Source organism: Nansenia antarctica, assembly GCF_963989245.1.
Source record: "Nansenia antarctica genome assembly, chromosome: 7".
NCBI classification, from domain to species: Eukaryota; Metazoa; Chordata; class Actinopteri; order Argentiniformes; family Microstomatidae; genus Nansenia; species Nansenia antarctica.
The window spans coordinates 3,341,314-3,364,497 of NC_137677.1; the positions used below are offsets into that span (position 1 = coordinate 3,341,314).

Below are 23,184 nucleotides of genomic sequence, written 5' to 3' on the forward strand. Positions count from 1 at the left end.
TCGATGGTGAATATAAATCAGCTTTACATCATCCAATGATTGACTGCTGTAATGTCATCATCCTTAAAAATGCCACAAGGAATAAAAACAGATTTTCCCCCAATAACATTCTGCAAATTTCTTCAAAAAAAAAATAAAATAAAAAAAATAAGACATAATAAAAAATGTAGTTCCAGGTATTACTCTTCAACAGACGTATGTGTGTATGGGATGGAAGTTATTCCATACACAGTGAGGTCCTTTCTGACTTTTCAGGACGACATAATATAGCTTCACATCAGTGTCCTCCAGTCCCGGGGGGGGGGGAGAGACTGGAGAGAGACCTGACAAGGATGGCATGGTGGGATACTGTTACTGTACTGTTTATACCGGAGACCTCCAGCCCTGCATGAGAGGGTTGGACCCCACATCATCGGGGGGGAGGGTGGAATACCTATACGTATATTCAGTCCAAAAACTCACTGCAAAAATGATCACGTTCATGATTATTATTTACCTGGCTGGATGTTAAAAAAATGGAGTCAAAAAATATGGGCAGGCTCTCATCTGTTTCCTATCAGATAAGAAAGATTAAGAACACAAGAAGACAGGAAGTATACAAAAATATCTGAGTGACTCTAGAAAAACAAAAGCCGATATTTGTAGGAAAAAAACAACGACAGAGGCAAAGAGATTGAAGAAGGTCCTTCTTCACATGATGGAACATTCTCTAGTCGAGGTCTTTGAAGAGGCCTGGCAAGAGGGAGACAGAGAAACAATGAAATGTGTGAGCCAACAAGATCTACTAAATAACAGGGTTCAACACGTCAAATTTAAGACCTTTTTAGACCCTTTTTTAGACCTCTTTGAATAGAATTTGTGACCTATTAGCGACACCATATGATAGCTTTTGGTCATCCTGCCGTAGCTTCGTTCTCCAATCATTTCTCCCGGGGCAGTGAATTGGCATTTTTTGTGTTCCAGCTTGATTAATTTCCACGTAAATAGATGTGGTCGGACTGATTTCCTTGCAGGACAAGCTAATCTAATTTTTTAGACCTAATAAGTGAAACTTGTTCGGATTGATGGATTTTAGACTTTACAGCTTTTTAAGACCAGCACGGGAACCCTGAAATAATCAGAGGAGAGAGAGGAGCCATATGATTTCAACTGAAATGTAAGCTTACTTGGAGTTCTTCCTCCTCATAGTCTTCGTCGTCGTCGTCTCCGTTCTCCACCTCCACCAGAGTTTTAGTCACGGTTCTCTTGGCCACCGCCTGGACAGGACAGGACAGGAACAGCATGGTTACAAAAGTTGTATAAGTCAAGAAATGTGTTTATTGACAAATGTAATAAAATACTGATTATTAAAAAAAAAGAATGAGAGGGCTGTGAGGTCCCCCCTCCTGCTGCCTACCTCTCCGTCTGAGTTGACCAGCGTGGTGGTGATGTCATCGCCCGTCCCCCAGGACGCCTGGCTCTTCCACAGCAGGTCGGCGGGGGGGCCGTGGGCCACGCCTGCGCTTGCACTCCATACCTACAACCACACAAGAGGACTCCACTGTTAGACTGGTAATACACATACATACTGCAGTCTTTACAGTGGTCTCAACGGTTATAGCAAGAGCCATAGGTATTATAATAATAATACATTTTATTTATGGGCGCCTTTCAAGGCTCTCAAGGACACCTTACAAGACAGTTTAAAACCACATATCAAAACATTAAAATCAACAAAGCAAAATTAGATAAAAACAGCAAAATCAGATATAACAAACTAAATACAGGAGATTAAACCAAGTAAGCCATTGTGAAAAGGTGTGTTTTAAGACTGGATTTGAAAGTGGTGAGATTGTCAATATTGCGAATGTTAGGTGACAGAGAGTTCCAGAATGTTAGGTGGCAGAGAGTTCCAGAGTGTTAGGTGGCAGAGAGTTCCAGAATGTTAGGTGGCAGAGAGTTCCAGAATGTTAGGTGGCAGAGAGTTCCAGAGTGTTAGGTGGCAGAGAGTTCCAGAGTGTTAGGTGGCAGAGAGTTCCAGAGTGTTAGGTGGCAGAGAGTTCCAGAATGTTAGGTGGCAGAGAGTTCCAGAGTGTTAGGTGGCAGAGAGTTCCAGAGTGTTAGGTGGCAGAGAGTTCCAGAATGTTAGGTGGCAGAGAGTTCCAGAGTGTTAGGTGGCAGAGAGTTCTAGAATGTTAGGTGGCAGAGAGTTCCAGAGTGTTAGGTGGCAGAGAGTTCCAGAATGTTAGGTGGCAGAGAGTTCCAGAATGTTAGGTGGCAGAGAGTTCCAGAATGTTAGGTGGCAGAGAGTTCCAGAGGCGGGGAGCAGAACGGCTGAAGGCTCTAGATCCCATAGTTCTCTAGAATTCTATTAATTTTGGTAGGTTCCAATGGGATTTACATTCTAGTAGAAGTCCAAATCCCTTCTCTGTTAAGTGTGATTTAGCCATCGTTTGGTTTAATCCGTGTCCATGAAACTGGCCCTGTGTGTGAGTGTTGCTGCTGCTGCTGCTTACCGTCACAGTCAGTCCAGCCTTGAGGACAAACTTGGGGGAGAACTTGTAGCAGATCTCCTCTTCCTCGCCGATCTGCCTCGTCAGCCTCCAGCTACCCAGAGACTGGTCCTGGGAACAGAGAACAGAGAAGCCACACATACGTTCACTAAAGGGCAAACACTCACCACACACTGAAGATAAACAAAGAAAGGATAGCTGCAGGATAGATGCTTCCTGCTTCTGAGTAGATTAGACGTGTTTCTCCCTCGCTCCTCTCCTAGCTCTGTTCATATCAGTAACAACAGTCAAATTACATTTCTGTACCCTGCCACACAGCCCACAGAGACCAAACACAAAACCACTCAAGCTAGCACTTTTCAATGCCAGATCCGTAGCTAATAAGTCTCTCTTAAATCAACGACTTGATTAGCTCCTATGAACTAGCTCCTCTTGCTGTATTTTTAAATAATGTATGTAAAGCACTTTGAATCGCCCCTGTTGTATGAAATGTGCTGTACAAATAAACTTGCCTTGCCTAGTAAGTGCGACAAGGTTCTGCCAGCCTATGGGGACCACCGGCCCCTTCACATATAAAAGTTGTAACCCTGAACATCACCACCTGATATAATTATCATCATGCTAGAAGTAGCCATTAGAAGATGGGTACATTGCAGCCATGAAGGGATGCACATGGTCAACAACATTACTCAAATAAAGCCCAATTTATACTTCTGCATCGAATTTACGCGCGGCTACACCGTAGCCTACGCAAGGGCTCTCCCAATTTATAGTTCTGCGTTGGTCGGTGTACTCATAGTGGCATAATTTTTTTGTTATGCTTGTTGTAAAGAAAATGTCTATAATGCATTGAAATGACAAAACTAAGATAATAAGATGGTTATCATAATTCTTCAAATCTAACCGTAAGTAATTACAGAAAAAGTAAATGACATTTCTGTCATGGCTTCCGCATTTAGGCCTACGAGAGAGTCGGAATCATGTGCTACCAAGCGGACCAATCACAGTTCTTACGGTCTGCGTAGGTGTGCCGCGTAGTAATTTTTTTTGAGAGGTGCGCGTGAGCCTACGGCGTAGCTTTTACGCAGAAGTATAAATTGGGCTTAAGGCTGTGGCAGTCAGTCGATAATTGATTGGTATTAACGGACCCAGAGTGAGCCAAGAAAACATTTCCCACACCATGACACCACTTACATGACTGTTGACGGGTGTTCCTAATAAAGTGCTCATGAGGGTAGTTCAGGGTTACAACGAATATGGAAAACAGCTGGTGTTCCCCTAACAGGGTTCCTACAAGTTTCAACAAGTCAAACTTAAGATCTTTTTAGATCTTTTTTTAGACCTCTTTGAATAGAATGTTAGATCTATTCGCGACACCATATGTTAGCTTTTTGTCATCCGCGAGGTGATGAAATTAGGGATTTCACTGCCACACAGACAAAAAAGGAAGCGAATTGGCATTTTTTGGGTTCCAGCTTGATTAATTTCCGCGTAAATAGATGTGGTCGGACTGATTTCCTTGCAGGATCTCATTTTAAAGACCTAGCACCAAATTGTTTTGCCCGAATAACTGCAATTCGGGACATTTTAAGGCCTTAAAATTTAGTTTGTTGCATTTTAGACTTTAATACTTTTTAAGACTAGCGCAGGAACCCTGCCTAAGGCGGAGGGTGAGAAACCCCAGTCGTACACCTATCCGACCCCGTGTCAAACACGGCCTCGACATACCTTGTCAGAGTCGTTCTTGAGGGTGACACACTTGCCCTCCAGGTCGGTCTCTTCAATGGTCACGTTGCCGGTGGCCTCCGCCTCCTGGCTGATGTGGACCTGCGGCACCACGACGGACTCCTCCTCCAGCTCCACCCTCTTCCTCTTGGACCGTGTGGTGGAGCTGCTGCTGCTGCCCGTGGTGCGGGACACCGTCACGCGAGAGGACGGACTGGGGGACAGATGCAGCCTGACGACGGACACACAGGGAGAGAGGGAGGGGACAACTTAGTCTGCAGGCATTCCTTCGTTTTTTTTTTTACCAGTCTCACTCAGTCACACAGAACATAGAAGATCTCATTGGTTCGGCTTTCAGAGGCAGACAGAAGATAATTCAGTTGGTCACACATTGCATAATGTTTTCTTAAAAGGAAAATTAAGATCCCGTGACAGTCTGTCACATTGAATAAGCTCTGGATACATTGGATAAGCTCTGGTTGTCGTAAGCATGACGTTAAGAGAGGAACAGGTGTCAGCTTGACATAACAGCTATTCAGGTTGGTGTTGTGGTGCCTGGGGGGGGTCTCAGAGCAGGGTGAGACACGCCTGACATATGAAACCAGTGACAGTGAAATGAACTGGAAACTTTTACAATCAAGTTTTACTACTATGCCAAAACTTAAAGGTCACTCTCGACAGAAGAGGAGCACAGAAATACCAGGCACGTGTGAGAGAATCGGCCATAAACTTGGGAGAGAGAGACGGGTCAAAGACCTTAAATTGATGCCATATGTGTCGGTCTACCTGCTCGTGGCAACAGGAGTATGATTTGTGGTCTTTGAGCAGCTTGCCAACAGCCAATCACAGACAGATGGAACACAGCTGCAGCAACTGGACAGGCCAGGAATGTTCCGGATGACGCGGGCCTACTCTGATACGGGCTGGAGGAATGTCTTGTGTGTTCACCTGCCCTTTTCTCCCTACTGTAACTCACCATAGGTAGTGAGCTCTGTGTGTGTGTGTGTGTGTGTGTGTGCATGCCTCTACTCCCTACCTGTCCTCCTCCCCCTCCAGTAGATGTTGTAAGTGATGACATGTGTGTGTGTGTGTGTGTGAGCCTGTGTGTGTGTGTGTGTGTGTGTGCATGCCTCTACTCCCTACCTGTCCTCCTCCCCCTCCAGTAGATGTTGTAAGTGATGACATGTGTGTGTGTGTGTGTGTGCGCGCCTGCCTGTGTGTGTGCGTGTACATTGTATGCCGTTCCCACCTGTCCTCCTCTCCCTCCAGTAGATGTTGTAAGTGATGATCTGTCTGTGTGTGTGTGTGTCTGTGTGTGTGTGTGTGTACATTGTATGCCGTCCCCACCTGTCCTCCTCTCCCTCCAGTAGCTGCCTGTGTGCCTGTGTGCCTGTGTGTGTGTGTGTGCGCCTGTGTGTACATTGTACGCCGTCCCCACCTGTCCTCCTCTCCCTCCAGCAGCTTCCTGTAGGCGTTGATCTCCATGTCCAGGGCCAGCTTGACGTCCAGCAGCTCCTGGTACTCGTTGAGTTGCTGCTGCATGCGGTCCCTCATCTCGGCCATCTCCCTCTCCTTGGAGTCCATCTGGCGCCGGTGCTTGTCTCTCTCTCCCGCCAGGACTTCCTCCAGCTCGCGCACGCGGTCCTCAGACGATGCCGCCTACACAGGGGGAGCAGGTTCAGTCACAGGGTATATACAGGAATCTTGAGGTTAATTCGAAAGTGACAGTTGGATCTCAGTGACAGTTGGATCTAAGTGACAGTTGGATCTAAGTGACAGTTGGATCTAAGTGACAGTTGACACTAGAACAGCCGTGTCTATGTTACCTACTCAGGGTATATACAGGAATCTTCAGGTTAATTTCAATGCCTTTCTAAGACTTTTTTAAAGACCGTGTCAATATTTTTTCCCAGACCTCACCGCCACTTCGAGCTGTAACCGTGACATCAGTGACACCTTTAACTTAACAGTTTTAGTTTGCAATAGACTAGACCACTATCATACAACAGAATTTCCGGTTCATCTTAGTTTTTTAATCAAATGTATAAATTCACGAACTTTTACTAAAGGTTTTTGGGACTCAACTCTTTGGACAGAGTCTAACTCCGAAAAATACCTACAAAATTCAAGACCTCATAAAATCGTAATAAGACTTTTTGATACTTATTACGGGTCTTGATTTATCAACTTTTAATACTTTTCAAGACACCGTGGATACCCTGAGTCATGACACATGTAGTGACTACTGTGACAGCACAAGGATCAGGTTGAGGCAGCAGAATGTTGGACATCACATCCAAACATAGAAGATCAATCTCATTATGTGATTGAAGCTTTTACACATTTCTCACCAGTAAGAACATACTGGAGAAAAGCAGGACAAACCTGGTACCCTACTCTTTCTGGGGGGGAGGAGGGGCATACCTGTTTCTGCAGAGCTGAGAGCTGATAGGCCAGACTCTCGATCCTCATGCGGGTCTCCTGCAGCTCCTCGCGGGCTGTGCTCACGGCCTTGTCGTTCATGTCAGACGACACCTTGGCGTTATCCAGCTGCAGACAGAACAGGACACACAAACGTCAAGATAAACCGATTGGGGAGGAAAGGAGAGCGGGACATGTAAAAGCTATTTATGTTATCCAGCTGGAATAAGAAAATAAAATATAAATATCCAGTTGAAAAGGAGGGGAGCGGGACCGATATAAATCATGCATATAAAAATACGAACGAAAGGATCACATGCAGATTGTAACCGACCCCTGTATATAATGGACCTATCGCTTTGAAAACTCTGACAAACAAACAACGCTTCACTGACCATGACTGAATGATTCAATGAGTTACAATAGCAGGAGTTGGCAAATTTCTGATTTCTGATTTACTACAGCAAGTAATGTGTTTTAAGAACAGGGTTCTTAAGTACAGAGTTTTCTGCCTGTAGTGACTTTTGCTGTGATCTGATTGGACAATTTCTATTTCGGGGCGTGGCTCAGCGATAGCGATCCATTGCACAACTCACATCATTGTGTATGATAACAATGGTTTCAAAAGGACTACAATGGCAGAGGGCAAGATAACACTTTAACAAGATCCTCCCAGATAACCACTCAAGTGCAAAGGGGGCAGGAGTCTAGGATAGGGTCAAGGGGCAGGACTCTAGGGTAAGGCAAGGCAAGGCAAGTTTATTTGTATAGCACATTTCATAACACAGGGGCAATTCAAAGTGCTTTTTATGAAGGTTTTTAGCTTTGATTTAAATATTTTAAGGGTTTGGGCCCGTTTGATTTCTTCAGGGAATTTGTTCCAGGAGCATGCGGCAGCGTGACTGAAAGCTGCTGCACCGTGTTTAGTTTTTACTCTTGGAATTATTAGCTGATTAGTCTCAGCTGACCTTAGGGACCTAGGGTAGGACCTAGGGTAGGCTCTAGGGTAGGGTCTAGGGGTAGGAGTCTAGGGTAGGCTCTAGGGTAGACTCTAGGCGCAGGGGTCTAGCTAGCCTGGTTACCTTAGACTGGAAGGTGTGCTCCAGCTCCCCCTTGTAGATGCTGACTTGTTCCTCGTGCTGCCTGCGCAGGTCCTGCAGAGCCTGGCCCAGTTTGAACTCGTAGTCCTGGTGGCCTCCGCTGTCCACCTCCACCGTGCGCTTCTCATGGCGACGCCGTGTCTCACGCACCTCCTACACACACAGAGGAGGAGTTAAAACTCATCAAACTTTACTGAAAGAAGTGCACTTAGACATTGCAACAGACTTAAAAGAAAATTAAGATAGACATTGAGGTACAACATTAACATTATAAACATGGGCGTGGGATCACTGCCCCTATTTGAATATTGCTTCAACAACTGGGAGCACCGGTATTAGCATTACAAAACAGCTGTGAGCCATGCTGGAACTTCTGGTTAATTACATGCTTCAGGGGCAAAGTTCTTGTCAACATCCAGGGCCATAAACAAAGATTCGTCAACTAAAATAGGGGTGTCACAGAGCTGTGAGGGGGATAGTGGTTGTTGGGTGTCAACCCACCAATGAAAGGTGTTTCTGTTTCCACACACACACCCCCACCCTTGGTCAACAGCGGTGATTGATACCATCTCCTCCACCCACCTCCTCAAACATGCTCTTCCTGAACTGCAGTTCCTCGGTGATGCTCTGACAGCGGTTCTCCAGGTCCACCCTCATCAGAGTCTCCGCCTCCAGCTGCTTCTTGGCCACTGCGTGGGCGTCCTCCGCCTGGGGGGGAGAGGGAGGGTGTGAGGTGTGAGGCCAGGTTGAGTCCGTTTTCTAAGTCAGGCGGACGATTGATGCCCTGGCTCAAGCTTGCGTGGATCTTGTGTGCATTAAGCATGTGAACGCATGTCAGTGTGGTACAAATCACAAATGCTAAGGTTTTAACAGACTTTTTTCTTGGGGCATTTAGCAGACACCTTATTCCAAAGCGACTTACAATCAATACATTTGAATACTAAGCAAGTGAATCATCAATCCACCAGTCGTAGCAGGAAGAGTAATCCAGCTCAGGCCCGGGGCCATTGATAGAAGGAAAAAACCTTCTTCTATCACCTTCTTCTAAACCTAGGTTGTTTTTTTGTGTGTTTTTTTTATAGGCACTGGAGAAACAGAGAAACAGTACAAGGGGGGCAATAGAAGTTTTTAGGGGACACAGTAGAGGGGAACAACCCCTAGTTACTTCACCTTTTCCACAGTATAGACCTCTAGCTCATGACAACACACTCATACATCTCTGCCAACTTTCAGTGTGGTAATTTCCGGCCGCTGTGCCATTTGCTGCGGTAAACCAACACCCCTTATATAAACACCACTTGAATGGTACTTTGGCTGTGTCAAGACAGGTGTGAGTGAGCAGAGAAAGACACCACACAAGAAGGCAGCAGTCAGTGTGTGAATGTTACAATCACAATAACTAGTAAGAAAGGAGGCATGTGAACTAGAACAGACTACGATAGGAAATAACAGAACAGGTTATGTGTAAAGCTGTAAAGCTACAGAAAGACCTTGAAAGACCTTTTGCTAGCATATCAGCCCAATAGAGCTCTCAGGTCTTCTGCTAGCATATCAGCCCAATAGAGCTCTCAGGTCTTCTGCTAGCATTATCAGCCCAATAGAGCTCTCAGGTCTTCTGTCGCTGGTTTTTTCTGTGTACAATGTACAAAAGAAGAGATTTGGTGAGGCTGCATTCTCATTTTATGCACCCAGATTGTGGAATGCACTGCCAGTTTACATTAGGGATGCAACCTCAGTAAATAAGTCAAGACTAAAAACCCATCTTTTTAATATTGCCTTTATATGACTAAATAATTAAATTAAGATTATATAATGATTGAAGCACTTTGAGCTGCAACGTTTGCAGGAAAAGCGCTATATACAAATAAAGTTATTATTATTATTATTATTACAGACCTTGGCGAGCTGGGCCTTGAGGTCCGCCACCTCGGCAGCCAGGTTGCCGTTCTGACTCAGGGCCGTGTTGAGGGCCGCCTCGCTCTGGTTGAACTGGGCCTCCATGTCCTTGGCCCGAGCCATGGACAGAAGCAGGTCTCCATCCTTCTTCTTCAGGCTGAGAGGAGAGAGAGAAGACCGGTGAGAAACATTCCATATTCCGTATTCCATAACTCAGTAATAACAACACACAGGGTTCTGAAACAACACCTTCTGAAACATCCAATTCAAGCACCTTTCAAGACTCAATTCCCTCAAATTCAAGGACCCAACAGGGCGTAGTTTGAGAGAGATCTAGATGGGAATTTCTATAATAGGAACTCTCTGCTCACAGACAACAATGTAGAGGCTTGAACACTAGATGGTCTCTATAATTACGGAAAACATTTTTTAAAATATATATTTTTTGAGAGAGAGAGAGAGAGAGAGAGAGAGAGAGAGAGAGTAATTCAAGCACTTTCAATGGCCCATGTCTATTTTCAAAAACTTTTAAGGCCTTGATTACTTTTTTCTCAAATTCACAAACTTTCATGGATTTCAAGGACCCGTGGGAACCCTGAATACATTTAGGGTACTTTCTTATGTGCCTCTAGAAATGAAATACAATTATCCTCATATATAATGATATAACAAATAAGACAAACAAGTCTTTATCTGAATAATAAAACAATAATAATATATTCACTATCATCTGTCTAACAGATGTGTGACATCAATGCTGATACAAATTGATTTATGAGGACGTTCCCTTGGTGGGTGGGCACGGCAAGGGACTTTCTAAAGCACTGACTTCCTGTCTATGAAATAGTTAACTAGCAACCAAGTAAAGAATGAACAGACATGCGAGTCATCGGCTGAATCTCAACAGTTTCCCCCAATGCAGTGCGTCTTCTGCACCCCCCTTCTCAACACTCATTAGAGGAGGATTGCAGTTCTTCCAGGGTTCCTACAAGTTTCAACAAGTCAAATTTAAGACCCTTTTAGAGATTTCACAGCCATACAGACAAAAAAGGAAGGGAATTGGCATTTGTTTGGTTCCAGCTTGATTAATTTCCGTGTAAAAGATGTGGTCGGACTGATTTCCTAGCTAATCTAATTTTTATGACCTAGCACCTCATTTTTAGACCGAATAACTGAAACGTAAGACCTTTTTAGGCCTTATAAATCAGATGGCTAGATTTTAGACTTTAAGGCTTTTTAAGACCAGCGTGGGAACCCTGTTCCATCTTCCTTTCAGACTTCTCCTCCGACGCAATCTCAGGAAACGAGTAGGAGGAGAGGACTCAAGGAATCTAAGGAAGGATTTTTTTGGGATTCGGCCAGTGTGTCCGGCTAATGAATCATTCTCAAAGAACAAAAACTGTCTACCATCTGCTCTTTACACACTAAAAAATCTGTCAAACCAGCTTGGCTGAGCCGCCCAGGAAAGTCCCCAGCACCAGATCCAGATTAGTAATCCACCAGATTACATTTAAGTAAATCGGGTTTACACACTTACAGCCAGATTAATTACGAGAGTAAACACTACAATAATCACAGAATTAACTGTTCATAATACCCTTAACATGTCAAGTCATTAAACTAATAATAAAAAAAGAGAATGTGCACTTGTGCAGGAGACGAGGGTAGGTAAAGTAGGTGTAATTTAGAGCAACAAACTGTTATTCTTAACCTTTGTTTACAGGTCTAACAACCCTACAGAAATCCACATTACCAAAGGATTTTTTTCAGTAAACAGACTTCCAAGAATTTGCAGTATGTCGTATAATCTAGTTATTTCCATGTGCGTGATCCGCGTTAGAGGAATGTGCAGCCTTTCCCATTAAAACAACAGTGGTCTCCAGTATATTTAAGTCTCAGGGTGGGTGTTAGCTGAGCCTACTCACTTCCTGGAGACCTCCTCCAGCTCAGAGTTGGCCTTGCCCAGGTCAATCTGCAGCCTGGCCCTCTCCCTGGCTGTTTCATCAAGAACACGGCGGGCATCTGCTAGCTCGGCCTCGTAGAGGGTCTTAATCCCAGTCACCTGGTTGGAGGGGAGAGAGAGACACACACACACACACACATACAGTCAGTCACATGAGCCGTGTCCAAATCATTCATTACCATACCAGAGCCAATTTTCCCTCCATCAGTTACACAAATGAATGTACATAGCTTCATTTCAAGGATGTGGCAATCTTTATAGTTAAAAAAAAACACACACCAGCGAACCAGGGAAACATCTTTATTAAAAACAGAACATCTCCTACTTTCATTGTATACTTGTACTAGTAATAATATGCAAAATGCATAATCATTACAACGTTTTCTTTTTAAAGATGCCACCTCAAGCAGTCTCAAAACAATATCCTGTTTTGCATATTGTGTAAGTCAGTTGAGTTAAAACACAGCTTAGGGCGGTTCGCAACAAGAAATTCTCTCCTCAATAACATAAACAGTAACAGAAAGTAACAGTCAGAGAGATTCAAATGTTTGAAAGGCGGGGGCCCCTCGCCTCGAGCCACTCCCATCTGGCTCTCAGGCTCGCTCCACTCCACAACCACAGCCCCTCGCGCACGCACTCATCTGAACAATACGCACGCGTCGCCTCTCCCCTCCAGCCGGGTCTCTGTGCAGCTTGGCTCAGGTCCAAACAATGATCCCATTCTGGGGTCTGTCTGACACACAGCAAGTCAAAGCTCCCTCTAGTCCCAGTGACTTCTCTATATCAACACTATGCAACAACACAGGAATGTAGGCGGCAGCCAGTAGGCAAGCTGGTAGGATAGGGAAGGGTCAAAACGACCCGGCCAACCTCTAGTGGGTTAGGGTTAGGTTGGGGTAACCCTAACCCAGAACAGGTGTGATTGCTTTGCTAAACAATCACACATGACATGGTTATGGGCCAAGTTCACTCCCTCTTCTTCAATCTAACGGACCTCTTTCTTGCCTATAGATTTCAGCCTGTCAACTACATCAAAAGTAGATGAAAACTTTGACAGTGTGCAATAGTTATGAATGTGTGACCGATCTAGAATGGGTCGAAACTAAGTTTAACTTTCTGTCGAATAAGTAGAATAAATGCATCTCTCCGATGTAACTGTGTGTAGGCCTGTTGCATAACATCAACATGGGATTCCGTCAGCAATCCCCACCCAACCAAAGCCTGGCAAAGTTATATATTCCGAAAGTGAAAATGCAACTAAAGGTCCCCCTGTCCTGACCCCCATCAAAACATCAATACTCGCGGGAGATTCGAATACAGTAAACTTGTCTAGTAAACTCATCTAGTTCAGGGTATATACAGGAATCTTGAGGTTAATGTCAATACCTTTCTAAGACTTTTTAAAGACCTTGTCAATATTTTTCCAGACCTCACCGCCACTTGGAGCTGTAACCGTTTACATCAGCGACACCTTTAACTTAACAGTTTTAGTTTGCAACAGACTAGACCACTATCATACAACAGAATCTCCGGTTCATCTTTGTTTAGTTTTTTTTATAAAAACTAATACATTTTTACTTTTACTCAAAGTTTTTAGGACTCAAACTCTTTGGACAGAGTCTAATTCAGAAAAATACCGACAAAATTCAAGACCTCATAAAATCGTGATAAGACTTTTGAATACTTATTATTAAGGGTCTTGATTTTCCCAAAATTGATTTATTAACTTGTAATACTTTTCAAGACACCGCGGATACCCTGTAGTAAGCCCGATTTGTAAAACTTCTAATTTGTAGCTTAATAAGATTTTCGAGAGTTTGGAAGCTTGGGAACATTTTTGGAACGTCTCGACCAATCAAAGACACATTGTAGCTTTTCTTCTGGCGCGAGCGTTCTAAAAGCGTTACTCAAGCGCGCACTGATCCAGTTGCCCAAAAGGGGGCAAAAAAAAAACTTCCAACTTTCAGCTGGGCGACTGGAGTTAGTAAACAATGTAATCTCTACCCGGCAATCTCCGGTTTCTCACACCGAGTAAATGTGCACTGCCACACAATAAACGTGTCTAGCACACCGGTGAGACCTCCGTTACTGGGCCTTACAGGAATGGAACGGTGCAGCTCCCATTCAACGTTATTAAAACACACACACGAAAGTTTCACATGACTTAAATCGTTCCCTTTCTATCGATCGACGCCCCCCCGTCTCATCATTCAGGACTGTACTTGAAGGTTACAACCGCAACATTTTTATACCACGATATTTTCATATGACAATTGAACGTTCCCATTGATAGTTTTTCGTTTTTCATTCCAGGGATTAGTCAGACCCCCAATTTAGCAGCCGGGAACTTCAGCTAGCCGCCGTTAGCATGGAACGCCGCGGCATGGAACGTAGAACGTTGAACATTTGAAATGGAACGTAGAACGTTGAACATTTGAAATGGAACGTAGAACGTTGAACATTTGAAATGGAACGTAGAACGTAGAACATTTAAAATGGAACGTAGAACGTTGAACATTTGAAATGGAACGTAGAACGTTGAACATTTAGAATGGAACGTAGAACGTTGAACATTTAGAATGGAACGTTGAACGTTTCGAACGCCAACGGCTTTAAAACAGAATTAGAATTACCTCGCGCGTGGTGACTTCCTCCTTCTCGGACACCTTGACCAGGAGCCGGTCGTTCTCGAGCTCCAGGCTGCGCGCGCGGTCGATGTACAGAGCCAGGCGGTCGTTCAGCTGCTGCAGGTCCTGCTTCTCCTGCAGGCGCGAGATCCTGGTGGGCGAGAGCGGCGTGGAGGAGGCGGCCGCGCGGCCGGGGGTTGAGAGAGTCGCCATGACTAAATCTCTTCTTCAAGTTTTTATCTTCGACTCTTTATCTCCACAATGTTTTCCAAACTTTGCTTCTTCCGATGACCGATCGATCGCGACGCACTTGTTGGTTCTCAGGGGCTGCAAAAGCGGGTTGGGCTACGAGCTAACTCCGTTTAGCCTCACCTACCGTGCTTACTCGTTGAATGAGATACGTACTATTTTTGAAAGAACTCGCCAAAGCAAGATGGCTGCGCCTCACGCGGACCGCGCCAAAAGGAGAGTTGACTTTTGCCGCTAGGTTGTCTGGGAGTTGTAGTTGTAGTCCAGACACAAAGTCATCACATCTTTCTAAATATACACATATTTAGATGTATACATATATTTTAGCCCTTTTAATTGATTTTTTAATTATTGTTTTGTCTTCTTATTTTTAATTGTAGCACTTTGAGACTTCTTATGTAAAGTGCTTTTATAAATAAAAAGTATTATTATTATTACAACAATAACACTTTTTACCTGTATACCTGTACAATAACAGTGCAATTACTGTACCAAAAACAGTTGTTTTACCATGTTGCCAAGGGAATAAGTGCAATGTTCTATAACCGTGCACTATGTTACATTCTTGTGTTTAAGTTTACATACACTGTATATAGTAATAGTATATAGGTTTGCATTTCAATTTCGTTGTACCCGTACAATGACAATAAAGATCATTCATTCATTCATTCATTGACAATGACAATGACAATAAAGATCATTCATTCATTCATTCATTCAAAACAAATAGATAGATCTGTGGCTCCTTTTGTTTTTGAAAACTAATATTTGATGCAGGTGTCCTCCTAGTCTCAGGGGGGCGCTACGTATATTCTATTGGTATTCTCTCTCAGAAAATTCCTCATTACCCAACTTTGACCGGAGAGCTTTCCTTCCTGTTTGTCCGCCATTGAAAAAGCAGGTAGGATTTTCGATGAGAAAATTACAGTATTTTATATCCATCTAAAATCATTGTAATCCGTTGAGCCTAGGTACGTTTGATCAGACCAACGTAACTAACAGTTGGTATCAATGGCATGTGGCAAATATTGCCGTGATAAATGTTATAGTTTTATTGTAAATCGACCGTCAGGTTGACGCGCTTACATGGAGCTGCATCGCAATGGCTTGACTGCAATGTTTACAGAGAACACACTTATCCTTGCATTAGTACTAGTATCATCTGGTCTTTAGTGCCGCTAAATGAATAATGTAAAACTAAAATGGCAAACTAGAATACTTCAAATCGTCAACCAATGTTGCTAGTGTCACCAGTGGCTCACGTACTGTCAACATTAGCCACATGTTGGTTTTCTATCTTTTATATGTCTAACCCTAGTGTTTCTCCTTGCAGACATGGCTATCAGGTACCCTATGGCCGTTGGCCTCAACAAAGGCCACCCGGTAACCAAGAATGTGGCCGCCCCGAAGCACGGCCGCAGGCGAGGGGTGAGTCCATGTCCATGATCTGATGATGAGTCCAGTTCGTATGAAAGTTCATCATCAAGTTCATCATCATGTAGCTAATGAATGGGGTTAGCGATTCCGTGTATGTCATGTTAGCGTCATTTGGTCACCATAGGTAGGTAGATAGATAGATGCATGCAGCAGTTTGACACAGGCGCATGTACTTGCTGGAGTACAGGACAGGTCCCAGGTCTAGTCATTTAGATGTATTTGGTTCAAATCGCATCCATGGCTGTCTCCGTTTAAATTAAGAAGGACCAAGTTTGCTCTGACCATAGGGATGCTATGGCAGTGACTGCCATGGCTGGAAGGTGATGCTCATGATCATACTGCTACATTGGATCTATAGCCTGAGCACTAAATGACTGATAAAACCATCACTGTATTACTATGTCCTGAGTCTTTGTGTTGCTATGTGCGTACTCTGAATCCAACCAACAATTCAATTCAACTTTATGTGCTTTGAGTTTGCATTTCATGTACGAAAGGCGCTGTATAAATAAAGCTTTACTTATGTAATTCGCCATGTGCAACATGACGTGGTATTCTACCATACTAAACAAGTTACAGTACATACAACAACAAGACGACAATACAACAAAACTCAAGACAAAATATACATGTATACAGTACCAATATGAGTGAATATTATGAATAAATATACTGTACAACTAATTGCAAGAACATGTAAAGTGCAAGGTGCAATGATCAGTGAGTTATTGAGGAGGGCTGTGGCTTTGGGGAAGAAACTGTTCAAGTGGCGTGATGTTTTTTGTCCTGGTTTGTTTTTCAGCGCCTGACCAAGCACAGCAAGTTTGTGCGTGACATGATCCGTGAGGTGTGTGGCTTCGCCCCCTACGAGAGGCGCGCCATGGAGTTGCTGAAGGTGTCCAAGGACAAGCGTGCTCTGAAGTTCATCAAGAAGAGGGTAAGCATGCATTTCCTCTGTTCAGGGTTCCCGTGCTGGTCTTAAAAAGCCGTTAAGTCTAAAATCCAGCAATCCGATTTCTAAGGCCTAAAAAGGTCTCAAATTGCAGTTATTCAGTCTAAAAATGAGGTGCTAGGTGTTAAAAATGAGATCCTGCAAGGAAATCAGTCCGACCGCATCTATTTACCTGGAAATTAATCAAGCTGTAACCCAAAAAATGCAGATTCGCTTTCTTTTTTTGTCTGTATGGCAGTGAAATCCCTAATTTCATCACCTCGAGGATGACAAAAAGCTATCATATGGTGTCGCGAATAGGTCCAAAATTCTATCCAAAAAGGTCTTAAATTTGACTTGTTGAAACTTGTAGGAACCATGTCTGTTACTGACTACCATCAACGTAGCTAAAGGAAAAATGCGAGTCTCATGAGTTAAGCATGGATTTTCTGCTAAGTCCTATGAGGACTTGTCAAAATAAGCCTCGATTTTCCTTTAGCAACGTTGGTGGAATACTCCCCTGGCTGGTGTATTTGTGACTACCGTCCCGGATCTAGCTCTAACTCCAACTAGTCTTGCATCAATGGAATCAACTTTCATTCATTGCATGGATGCAAGCATTCACTCGCCTCTCTTTAGTGTTGTACACACGTTGTGGTCCCGTTGCTTTTCAAAAGGGGTCAGTGTAAACAACGAAACACTGCGTCTTTTATTCATAGCTTGAATAATAGCGTTATTATTATTAGCTTTTATTCTAAGCCTGTTAAAGACCTTTAGATGCAGCCAGGTACCGGTAATTGGTTGAATGATGAAGTGCGAACCACCTAACTCGACCTCTGCATCACAAGACAATGCGAGCAGGGGTTAGACAACGCAGCGTGTTTGAGGCGCAACATTGAGCCTGCAGTAGCTATCAAGTCGTACATGTTTGGGATTGTCCTACATTTCCTGCCATTTAGATTTATCTGCATATTCAGGGTTCCGCAAGAGTGTTCACATCACTGTCAATAGGCTATATGCTACACTCTCTTCCGCATTCCGACTAGGCCATGTACTTACATTTTCCGGTGTCACGTCCCCCCACCGGCGCGCGTATTTAAAAACCATGGCTGCTTTCAATCACCGACGTGGGTCGAATTATCCAGGGATCTTGCGCTACCGCAGCAAGTAAAAAGGAAAAGGGCTTTAACTACCATATGTTTCAAGCTACATCGGAAATGAAGTAGATGCCTATTGAAGAGAGTGTGCATATAGCCTATTGAAGAGAGTGTGCATATAGCCTATTGTGGTTAGGAGGACAGAATTGCTACACCCACATTTACTGATTGGTCAGATTTGCAGATAGTCTGGCAAACCATAGCGATTAGTCTCATGTCCCTGCCCTCTTCCATCTCATACCCCCTGACTCATCCTGTAGTGTCGTCCATCATGTAAGAATGCATCTTCTCTAGGGTTGGGTACCGAAAATCGGTACCGGTAGGTACCGGTTACTTTACATTCGGTATGTACCCGTACCGAATCGCAAAGGAGATTTCGGTACCTCATTTCGGTACTTTTGTGTCCGGTGTCATGCAACAGTCAACCACACGTGACTTGAGTCGTGACGTGACATCGCCTGTTAAATTTCCAATCAGTGCGTGTCGTGGTAGTGAGGTGAGCAGTTGTGTTGAGAACTTAAGAAGAGTGAGTTTATAGTAAGTGTAGTAATATAGTTAGTGATTGTATTATTGTATTATTATTATTATTATTATTATTATCATCATCATAATCATAATAATATTATCGAATTTCGCTAGCTAGCCTAGCTACGAGGTCACCGAGAATGCCGAAGGCCCTAATGAAGCAGCGTTCTAAAGTGTGGCTGCATTTCACCCGACTCGACGAAAACAACGCGAAGTGCTCAAAATGCTTAAAATCCTTCGCACTTTATCGCTATTATGGCGATGTGCTGTGCCTATGGTGTTCCTCAGTCCAGCGGCAGTCAAATGCCGGTAGATTCGTGTCTTGCTCTCTCAGCACCGCTTCCTGGTTGACGACTCCCGTTGACAGCGGGGGGAGAGAAAAGTTTTACCAGGGAATTCGCTCCGCGCTGTGTCGTTCAGTTTCAGGTAAAGTGACGTGAAAACAATATTTGTTTACTTTATGTTTATAAATCTGTGCCATTAGACAATTATGTCAAAACAAAAAAAAAGTCAAAATGACAATAAAAAAGTCAAGAGAGGTGTCGTATTTTGCCAGAGAAGGCAAATATGCTGATCTTTTTGCAAAATAATTGCTGAGGTGGGAGTTTTATTTGTTATTTGAGTGTATATTTAACTGTAATATTATATATATATATATATATATATGTATATTGTGCCTCAGTCAGCAGGAGTTTTATTTTCATTTATTTTAATTTGAGTGTATATTTAACTAATAATATTGTGCCTCAGCAATAAAAAAGTGAAAAGCTGTTTAATGTTGTCGACCGTGTTATTATTATATATATATATATATATGTCATTTTAAAAAATCAAAAGTACCGAATTAAGTACCGTTTTGGTACCGGTACCGTTTTTAAAGTATCGGTTAGGTACCGGTACCGGATAAAACCCAAACGATACCCAACCCTAATCTTCTCTGTGGTGAATGTTACACAGATGTCAGTGTTGTACATCTCTACAGGGTTCCCGCGCTGGTCTTAAAAAGCCTTCAAGTCTAAAATCTACCAATCCAATCTACAAGGCCTAAAAATGTCAGTTATTCTGCCTAAAAATGAGGTGCTAGGTCTTAAATTAGATCCTGCGAGGAAATCAGTCCGACCACATCTATTTACGCGGAAATGAATCAAGCTGGAACCAATGCCAATTCGCTTCCTTTTTTCTCTGTGTGGCAGTGAAATCCCTAATTTCATCACCTCGAGGATGACAAAAAGCTATCATATGGTGTCGCGAATAGGTCTAAAATTATATTCGAAGAGGTCTAAAAAAAGGTCTTAAATTTGACTTGTTGAAACTTTTAGGAACCCTGCATGTAGCAATTAGTCTCATGTCCCTGTCCTCTTCCATCTCATACCCCCTGACTCATCCTGTAGTGTTGTCCATCATGTAAGAATGCATGTTCTCTGGTGAATGTTACACATTGATGTCAGTGTTGTACATCTCTAACGTACGTCTTCTTTGCCCCTCAGATTGGAACTCACATCCGCGCCAAGAGAAAGCGTGAGGAGCTCAGCAACGTCCTGGCCGCCATGAGGAAGGCCGCTGCCAAGAAGGATTAAACTGTTATTGGACAAATAAAATATTTGGTATTTCAATTAAGAGAAAGAAATGTTGTCTACTCTTTATTCCTTGTCTGTTTTGTCTATTGACTGATCTGATAACATTCTAATGCATCACGTGACATCAACCAGAATCACTATAACATTTACATTTGTAGTACATTTACATTTGTAGTACATTTGTACTATAACAATCACTAGTTAAACTAGATTGCATTAGGATACAGGTCACTACTTTTGAGAGTGGTGGATATCCCTTTGTGGGGATAAAATATACATTGTTAAGATTTAATAAGGGTTAATATCACCTTTGAGGCACAGGAACTGGAGGGCAGGGTCTGTCTGAGCCAATCAGCACAGGTCATCATTCTACACCTGAGACAATGGAGACCAGCTCTGCCACTCAAGTGCTGCATTTGCATTGTCATAAGGACCTGATCACCTCTTTTGTGTGCCCTGGGTCTGTCTGGAACACCCAGAAACTGGAAACAATGTAACCCCTCCACCTTCTGTGATCACTCTGCACAGAGAGGATCCTGGGAAGGATTGGGAGGCCTTGCCGACCTGTATCAATGGGGGGGGGGTTTCAGGACCTCTCTTCATGAACTGACGTCGGCTCTGCGTTGTTACTCACTACAATAAAGGGTCTTTCTCTGTGATGATCGACAGCTCCGGTTTCCGAACTGTGTCGGCAGCGTAGATGGGAAACACGTGAACATCAAGGCACCGCCGCACGCCGGCAGCGACTACTTCAACTACAAGGGTGCCCACCCCACTCCATTGTCCTGATGGCTCCCTGCGACGCCAGATATCGGTTTACCATGGTGGATGTCGGGGGATACGGACGGGAAAGTGACTGAGGCGTCTTCAGGGAGAGCAGATTCGGTTCTATGCTGCTTGAACACAAACTGAACCTGCCCCCACCTGCCACTCTCCCTGGAACAGGTGTTCAAATCCCACATGTGATAGTCGGTGATGCTGCGTTCCCACTACACAACAACCTCATTCCCAGGTAGGTCACAGACATCGAATTCTATTTATATTATTCATTGAATAAAGTAGTCTGTACAATGCCTGTAATGTGCTACTGATGTCCTATTCATTCATACTCCGTATGTCTTTTGTTTTGCTAAATAGGTCATAACATGACAATGGAAAAGAGGATCTACAACTACCGTCACTCAAGAGCCAGACGGGTGATTGAGAATGCTTTTGGCATTTTGGTGGCACGGTGGAGAATCCTTGGGCGAGCACTGGAATGTCTGCCAGACAAAGCTGTGAAGATCGTCAAAGCTTGTATAGCTCTTCACAACTTCCTGGCCTACGCAGATGAGTCCAACGCACCTGTGAGCAGGTGAGAATTGTCCCGCCTATATTACAGCCATCCATGGTGGATGTAATAAGTAGATTAAGGTAAATTGATAGAGTAATTTGCCATATATTGGTAATATATGGCAAAATAATTCTATTCCATCCAGATACATCCCTGCAGGCTTCACTGACTCCGACACAACAGGGGCACCTCAGGCAGGCGAGTGGCGCAGTGGTGGCAGGGGACTCAGATGTGTTTCAGCCCATCAATCCTCAGAGCCTTTCACGGGCCCGTTCCACCAGAGCAGCAACGGCCGTACGAGATGACCTGACATCCTTCTTTCAAACACCCCATGGCAGAGTGTCATGGCAGGACATCACAGTGTGTCGTGACTCATGGTCAACTTGATCAGTGAAGTGTACTGTTAAAGTAATGTTTCACCGATTCACGACACCATATCAGATTTGTCATCCTGCCCTGTCTTGCTTGTCTGGGATCAATAAAGTTTTTTAAATCTATATCTTGGACTGAATCTGATACTTTATACTACAATACTGTGCCGTACCGGCTGGCAGCATTTAACAGTGCAATTGTTATACGTTTCACACAAACACTCTTAAATATTGCACACAAAGTATATATAACATCTCTAAACACCACACACTTGGATCAATGAAGGTGTCGGAGTCTTTATCTTGGACTGAATCTGATAATTTATTGAAGTGCAACAGCAATTCACAGTGAAACCTTTGTACATGTATGTTTATGAAAACAAAGATTAGAACACATGCAAAACAAAGATGTATAACAGTTAAAGGAGTTAATTTATGGAATACTTTTGAAAAGGAAATGAAAATGTGTAGTACACTAAAAGGATTAAAAAAATTATTTAAAAACAAGATGATTAATTAACAAGTATAAAACTGAGATGAGATGAGATAACGTTTATTGCCATTTATGCATACACATTAAGCATACACATATAGGAATTTGATTCGGCGTTACAGTAAGAGCATTTCTAAATGCAATGCAAACAAAACAACACAGGACAGACAGCAATGCAGACAGAACACAACAAACTGTAAAACCACGGCAGCCATATTGCGGCGCTGTAGTCCACAGAATACTGTAGAAGGGAGGGGGGGGGTGGTGGCGGGGTGGCATGGGCAGGGGGAGGGAGGAGTGGGGGGGGTAGGTATGGGTGAGGGGAGGGAGGAGTGGGGGGGGTAGAGAGATAAGGTGGGGTAAAGTCTCAGGATGTTCTGGGTCAGTCCGACCCGTCTTCGTAGAGCAGCAATCAGTGTCGCTATGGACAACGGCCTTGAGCACTGCCCCAGAAGGCGGCACAAAGTTCACCAGAGAGGGGGGGGGGGGGGGGGCACGCTGCATGGAGTCTTCAGGGCATGGGGGAGCTTTTGGGCCATAATCAGGTGAATGGGTTCACTGCGAGGAAAAACAGCATTCCATAGAATCAAACCTCTCGAAAATTTGGGGGTCTCCTGTCAAACGCCAATTTGGGGAGCAGCAAGATTGCCCACCCTGCGATCCAGATCCTTACGGTTCAGATCCGTAAGCGCAGCGCCGTGCATTCCAGCCACCCTCCCCAGTTCTTTGATCAAGTGGGGCAGTTCGCGCAGATCGCTAATCGCTGCTCCCAACTTTTTAATTTGCCGATAGATCATCACAGCACTCAAACCTAGTCCAATGTGTCCAACTATCATGAATCCGAAAATGAAAACATCTTCCACGTCCTCAATCGACATGACTGCCAA

At 43.8% G+C, this 23,184-nt stretch overlaps 2 protein-coding genes across 2 annotated transcripts; one reads left to right on the forward strand and one right to left on the reverse strand.

The window, feature by feature from the left end:
* Positions 1-401: 401 nt before the first annotated feature.
* On the reverse strand, positions 402-14,559 carry lmnb2 (lamin B2). Its single transcript, XM_080537281.1, has 12 exons — positions 14,231-14,559; positions 11,560-11,696; positions 9,635-9,791; positions 8,321-8,446; positions 7,721-7,891; positions 6,642-6,767; positions 5,656-5,876; positions 4,221-4,449; positions 2,496-2,603; positions 1,397-1,516; positions 1,167-1,256; positions 402-732 (listed from the first exon to the last, which is right to left on the reverse strand). Exons 1-12 carry the CDS (start codon positions 14,435-14,437, stop codon positions 691-693), a joined length of 1,734 nt encoding a protein of 577 aa, XP_080393407.1. The 5' UTR covers positions 14,438-14,559; the 3' UTR covers positions 402-690.
* Positions 14,560-15,341: 782 nt separating this feature from the next.
* On the forward strand, positions 15,342-20,136 carry rpl36 (ribosomal protein L36). The gene is made up of 4 exons (XM_080536285.1): positions 15,342-15,374; positions 15,807-15,901; positions 16,713-16,847; positions 20,011-20,136. The coding sequence occupies exons 2-4, from the start codon at positions 15,809-15,811 to the stop codon at positions 20,098-20,100; spliced, it is 318 nt and encodes a 105-aa protein (XP_080392411.1). The 5' UTR covers positions 15,342-15,374; positions 15,807-15,808; the 3' UTR covers positions 20,101-20,136.
* The last annotated feature ends 3,048 nt before the right edge of the window (positions 20,137-23,184 follow it).

Bases quoted from the DNA above. Each gene is read 5' to 3' on its own strand.
- lmnb2 (XM_080537281.1), bottom strand. From the start codon at position 14,437: ATGGCGACTCTCTCAACCCCCGGCCGCGCGGCCGCCTCCTCCACGCCG. The intron at 7,892-8,320 runs GTGGGTGGAGGA...CTGTGTGTGTAG, and splicing joins GGAAGAGCATGTTTGAGGAG to GAGGTGCGTGAGACACGGCG. The intron at 4,450-5,655 runs GTGGGGACGGCG...GTCCGTCGTCAG, and splicing joins CTGGAGGGAGAGGAGGACAG to GCTGCATCTGTCCCCCAGTC.
- rpl36 (XM_080536285.1), top strand. From the start codon at position 15,809: ATGGCTATCAGGTACCCTATGGCCGTTGGCCTCAACAAAGGCCACCCG. The intron at 15,902-16,712 runs GTGAGTCCATGT...TTTGTTTTTCAG, and splicing joins AGCACGGCCGCAGGCGAGGG to CGCCTGACCAAGCACAGCAA. The intron at 16,848-20,010 runs GTAAGCATGCAT...TTTGCCCCTCAG, and splicing joins TGAAGTTCATCAAGAAGAGG to ATTGGAACTCACATCCGCGC.